Source organism: Callorhinchus milii, unplaced genomic scaffold (assembly GCF_018977255.1).
Source record: "Callorhinchus milii isolate IMCB2004 unplaced genomic scaffold, IMCB_Cmil_1.0 Scaffold15, whole genome shotgun sequence".
In the NCBI taxonomy this organism is placed as follows: Eukaryota; Metazoa; Chordata; class Chondrichthyes; order Chimaeriformes; family Callorhinchidae; genus Callorhinchus; species Callorhinchus milii.
Window position 1 is genome coordinate 17,834,078 of NW_024704756.1, and position 6,181 is coordinate 17,840,258.

General features: G+C 43.4%; 1 protein-coding gene across 1 annotated transcript in view; it reads right to left on the reverse strand.

Moving 5' to 3' along the window:
- Nucleotides 1-6,181, reverse strand: part of taf1 (TAF1 RNA polymerase II, TATA box binding protein (TBP)-associated factor) — a 38,256-nt gene extending 32,075 nt beyond the window's left edge. The window contains exons 1-7 of the mRNA XM_007909713.1: nucleotides 6,078-6,181; nucleotides 4,580-4,727; nucleotides 3,583-3,700; nucleotides 2,864-2,980; nucleotides 2,456-2,575; nucleotides 1,014-1,342; nucleotides 135-344 (exon numbers count right to left, since the gene is read on the reverse strand). Coding sequence (XP_007907904.1) covers nucleotides 135-344; nucleotides 1,014-1,342; nucleotides 2,456-2,575; nucleotides 2,864-2,980; nucleotides 3,583-3,700; nucleotides 4,580-4,696 — 1,011 coding nt within the window. The 5' untranslated portion in view covers nucleotides 4,697-4,727; nucleotides 6,078-6,181. The remainder of the gene's footprint in view (nucleotides 1-134; nucleotides 345-1,013; nucleotides 1,343-2,455; nucleotides 2,576-2,863; nucleotides 2,981-3,582; nucleotides 3,701-4,579; nucleotides 4,728-6,077) is intronic.

The window sequence follows — 6,181 nt, forward strand, 5'->3', positions numbered from 1 at the left end:
ACTTCCCCATATCCCCTCTTCTACACTTTGCTCCTTCCCATAATCCTTCTCCTTGCACCAATCATCCCTCTCTTCCTCACACTATTTCTCCACATGCATCCCATCGGCTGCTTTGTGCACTACACGTAATATACCTCATCATCAGAGAGACACTGTTCAGGGGGTGGAGCTGGTGCATAATGATACTCCCACCCAGATCTCTGCTCCTTCACTGCCTCCTCTCCCTCCCGGGTTGGAGCCTCAAGCTGTGGCTCCCGATGTTTTTTCCTCCTTTTCCTCCTGGCACTCCTCCAAACTGATGGAATATTCTTTCCAGGTCCAAACAGACGCAGAAAACGCAACACCTGCAACATAAAGAAACAATATATTAAACATGACTGTTACCTGGTCCTGCCATCACAACCTCATGGATCATTGCCTACAATTTAAGATTGCAAAGAATTTTTTCAAAATACTTAAATTTACTTTTAATTTGGAAGCAAGTTTTTTTTTAACTATGATCATTAATCCAACCAAAATATCCTGTTTCTTGTTATCAATGCCTGAACAAATAATCACATTCATCACAATAATCCACTCTTGGTGCCACTGGAGTCTAAATTGTGCGATTTACAAAAAGATTAGCGATCCCACATTTGTTGCAGACCAACTCTCAATCTCTGCTACACTGCCAACATCATGCAAGATGGAAACGAGTGGAGTTCCTGAGAGTTTGCCTGCGACACTTTTCAAAGACTTTTCAAAGAGCCAGCACAGACTCGATGGACCGAATGGTCTCTTTTTGTGCTGTACGATTCTATGATTCTATGAACTGAAGTTAACTGAACCTCCTGAGATAACGAACTGGACACCTACTTATATTGATTACAGAATCTATTCACTTGGAAGGAAAACTATGCATTCTAGTTTTTTTTAAATGCAAGAAAAAGACAGGAGATTTGTGATATCAGAACAGCGACAATAGACTATTATTAAAGCTTATTCACAACTGTCTACGCATTTCCTATTCTAACCTTTCCTGGACGAAATTCTGGGAAGAGATCCGTGACGCTGGGTAATTGCTTGGTTGAATCTCGCTGCATGATGCCCGCAAGTGGCAGTGTGAGTTTATCTTCCTTCTGTGAATCTTTCTGTCTCAGTCGGGGCACTTGCCTGTCCATTTCAGATTCTGAGTCAGAAGAGCTGCTAAATTCCACTTTGTCTGAAGTTGACGAGGGAGCAATTATCGATGGTAAAATGATCCCATCATTATCATCAGTTGTTGAAAGAGGGAAAAGGGTATCAGCTGCGTAAGGACCACTAGCTGGGCAGGAAGTGGCTGCAGCTGAATTTAGCCCATTCACTATTGGAAGAAAATAAAAACGTTAATTGCAGACTGGAACAAGCTGATGTGTAATGTGCAATGTCAACCTGCTTCTTATCAATTATATGACTGGCATGTGCAGCAGAAGTCAAGATTTCCGTCACACCTTCTATGTCTTTGCCATATTTTTACTTTGCTACGTAAATGGGAAGGAGAGAAAAAAAGATCCAAAGGAACATCAAGTTTGCTTCTAGGAGCAATCTCCCAAACCACTTCTCACACAATATTCACCTCTACATCTTTCCTGGGCTCAAGGGGAGGCAAAAATACAGAGATAGTTGGTGAGAGACGGGAGGGAACTTACCTGTAAAATTTTTCCTCGACCCCCGAAGGCAGTAAAATGAGGTCCCAGACAGAGTTAAGCCACCACCAACACAAGAGCACCTCAGTAAGATTGTCTCTCAGTCGCCTCTGCTCCAGTGTGAACAGACACAATTTCTCAAGCCTTTCTCTGTGGGGATGTTCTTTAAGGAATGGAATTAGCTAGTCTTTGCACCTTCTCCAGTGCCTCTATATGCTTAGCTAAGTATAATACCCAGAACGTGAGGTGGGGCTGCACCAGAGCAGGTCAAGTTAGATTCTTTAGATTTGTGATCTATTATCAAAGCCAATATCACAGTACTCATTTAGCCTTGGCAATAATACAAAACAACTTGCATTTATATAGTGCCATTCACGCGGGGTAGCATCCCTCAAATGATGGCTGCAAATTACTTGTGAGGTTTAAGTGTGTGATCAATGATCATCCACAAGTCTCTTTGCTGGTCAACTGTCAGTGGGAACCATTCCCATAAGGCTGTCAAACCGTTGGTGCCCAAAGTATATTATATTGCACTTCCCCACGTTAAAGGTCATCTTTTTGCTTTCAGCCCATTCAAATAGCCCGCTCAGATCATTTTACAACTTGGTAGCCTCCTCTCTTAATTTCACTTTGGGACCTATTTTAGTGTCATAGGCAAAAATGACAACAGTGCTATTTACCTTACTCTTAATGTTGTCGATGGAGACTATAAACAAAAGAGGACCCAATACGGAGCCCTGGAAATAGTGCCCCAGTTGGATCCAGATGTGTTGATGACCAGTGTAACTCACCACTCAATTCCTGTGACGGTGTTTCATCCTTACTGAGCGGTGGAGGAGGTGGTGGAGGAGGCATGAGCTTGGAATCCACATCTTCACTGTCTGCATCATAATCATCGTCATCATCGCCCCCTGGTTCAGACACAACAGTTAGTATTTGCTGCCTCAACAACAAGAAATTATATTTGAATAGCGCCTTTCACGTCAGGACATCCCAAAGCACTGTAACTCCGAGTCTCATCCTCTGCTACCTCACTCATGAACCTGCTCATGCTTCACATACTCACTCGCCGCCATTTCTCATACACGCAGCATTCAATCCCCAGTTTTGTTGCTGAAATGCTAAACACCTGCAAAGTTTGCCTTTATTCCTTATTCAATCCTGAGCTCACTTTTCAGTTACCTACACATAATCCTTACCCAATTTCCTGATTGGCTGAAGATTTCCCATCGCCTGCCTGTACCTGCGGGTCTCATCCTCTGCCACCTCAGTGATGTCCGAGTAGTCAATGGCATCTTCTTTACTCTGCACCCAGCCTGCAGTGGAAAAGAACCATTATTAGAGTAGATAAATCCCTCTCAATATCTTCTCTTGAGCCATGCAGAACCATGATTCCACATTTAGGAGCATTTTGTTCAAGCTAGTGGGTGCAGCACAAAAGGCCCTCAGCAAACAGAAGCACCACTGTCCTGTCAGAAAGACCTGGAACAGATATTTCAAGTCTGCCCCACCCTTGATGCCATCCAACACGTCATTGATGAATACATCGAATAGGGTAGGTGGCAATGGACAGCCTTGCCGTACCCACTTTCTAGAGGGATGGGCTCAGTTTGTCCACTGTCAACCCTTATACAGATCTTAGAGCTGGAATATACATTCCGGATAAAATACAAAATTTGGCCATGTATTCCTAAGGCTTCCAGTTTTATCAGGAGAGGCACCAGGTCGAAAGTCTTGTGAGAATCAGTGGGTTTTCCCTTAGCTTTACAACGTTCTGCTATCTCATACTAAGCTGCAACCTGTCCCACACATTTCTCATGAGAACAGAATCCAGACTGCTCCTTCCTGATCAAACCACAAGCCTCCAATGTGACTATCCAAAGCACCACTTAGATTAGTGCCTTTACAGAACACCTACCCTTGGTGTTGCTGCTCCCCTCATCCGAGTCCACTGCATCATCCTCATTAGCTGTAATCTCTTTGATAAGAGTCCCAAGTCCCAGCGTTCCCAGTCCATCCAAGTGCTTCTTTGACTCCTGTGAGAAGGCAATGCAGAGGTTATAGCCACAGTAATTACCAGATAGATTGTCAGTTGAGACATTTCTCTGACTAGCGATTACTTAGAATTTGAATCTGTAGAGAAGTACTTGCTCTGTAAAGTACACAACTTCTGGGTGGCTCATAATACTAATAATCCTTACATTTGATATAGCGCCTTATCACTTCTTCTAGACGTTTCAAAGCGCTACACAGAATATATTGTAAAGTGAATTGACTACATTTTGTGGGCAAAACGCGCTAGCCAATTGCACACAGCAATGTCCCACAAGCAGTCGTGGATTAAGTGACCAAATTATTATTATTATTATTTTTGAGAAGGGATTATTCTTCTTAAAAGAATGCATTTAGAATAAAAAGTCCACCAGGATAGATACAATGACTACCTCTGCAGCCCTGCTGTCCAACATCCTTACAACTGACTTAATTTACCAGCAGCAGTTAATCATCTACTTCAATGCAATGTTGAGAATGGTTGAAATTGGTGCAGATGCACCTGCGTTTATACAAGAGCTGTGAGAAAAATTAAAAGCCTTATATTGAAACCCTTTCCTGTTCCTCAGATGATGGGAAACTTTTATCCAGCACAGATATCTGCAGCTGATGAATCCAACTTATGTCAAAGCTTCACTGAGAGTGAATCTCCGACACCACTCCTCACACATTGGCATTACAGGCAATCCATACACAAACAATTTACATAGCATGGGAGAATGTCTCAAAGTGCTTCACACTGCTAGTTTTCTTCATACTACAGGCAATCCTGTTCAGTTTGATTTTAAAGACTAACGGGAACACAGAAAATGGAAGTTATTAATATTTAGAGACACCTAGAAAGATAAGGTTGTTGAGATTACCTTGTCAAGGATGCTGTCATCCTCCAACTGTCCATCTTCATTAATATTCCCAAACAAAAAACCGGTGAGTGAGAATGGATGTTCATGATCCTCATCGCTATCAGAGTCTGACATCATCAGGCATCTCTCCGAGGAGAGAAAGAAGTTCCTATAATTGAAAAGATTTGATGAGCTCAGACGGGAATATAAAAGTAAGAGGTGCTGCTCCTGTTATTTAAAGCACTGCTAAGACCTTATTTTGAGTACTTGGTTGGCACCTAATCTTAGAAAAGATATACTATCCTTGGAGTGTGTCCAACAACAGTTCACTCAAAAAATATCTGGGCTGAAGTAGCTGAGCTATGATAAGAGCCTGGATACACTGGAGTTATATTCCTTTGAAAAGAAAGAGGTTATGGAGTAATTTGACAGGTTGGATATTGGATGACTCTTCACTTTAGTTGACGGATCCATTACAAGGAGCCATAGCTGTAAAATCAGAACAAAGATAGTTATAACTTAAATCAGAAAACATTTCTTCACACATGGAGTTGTGAAGATGTGGCCTGATCCGTCCTAGAAAACTGTATTGGTGAAATCAATAGGGATAATTAAAAGTGATATCAGTAAATCCTTAAGTAGTGATATTAAGAGGTGTGGCAAAAGGGCAGGACACTGGGATTAATAGATCTGCTAAAAGCTAAAACTAATGGAACAGGCTCAATAGTTTATTAGCCTCCTCCTGTTTTCCTGCGTTTCTGACGAAATGCAAGACATCACAAACTGTACTGTAAAGGTTCTCCTACCGTGCTGAAGGCAGATGTCCGTTAGATAGCTGATAAAGATACTTTGAGGCTTGGGACGACAGCTGCTAGAAGACTTTACCTGGAATCCAAGTTTGTGAAAGTCCGTACAAATGTACGTCCATACATCAAGCTATTGGAATCCACCTTGATTGGTTCGCAGAGGTAAGCAGCTACTACTCAAACTCTACTCCTTCCAACTATTGGAACCATTGCTCAATGGTAAGGGATGTGTATCCAAGTTATAGGCAGGAAAATGGTGGCAATGCTCTCAGGCTTTTCATGCTGAGATGTGTTGCCCACCAAGAAGCTCGTAGGTTGTTCCTGGTACCTACCATCCACCTCGCGAGGGCCTCAAATCCGCATTTGTCGGATGTTGAATGACCAACTAGTGATAATAAGACCATAAGACATAGGAGCAGGAGTAGGCTATTTGGCTCCTCGAGCTGCCCCGCCATTTAATAAGACTATGCTAACCTAATCCCATTTACAACAACAAAATTTCATTTATGGAGCGCCTCCTCCCAGGAGCGAAGCCTCAGCCCCTCAGCCCCTCAGCCCCTCAGCCCGAGCCCCAGTGACTGGTGCCTTCTGCTTGATTTTCACTTTCTTTAGCCTCAGACACGGGAGCATCCCCAGCCCCGCCCCCCCGCCCCGACCGACCGACCCCCCGCCCCGACCGACTCTCCCACCCCAACATGTTCGGCTCAACTCACCTCAGCCCGGCTCACTCTGCACCAAGGCCCCACCGGCACCAAAGAGCTGAAACCTGCGGGAGAGGAACTCAAAACAGGCAGTGACCCAGGAGAGCGCCACCGTC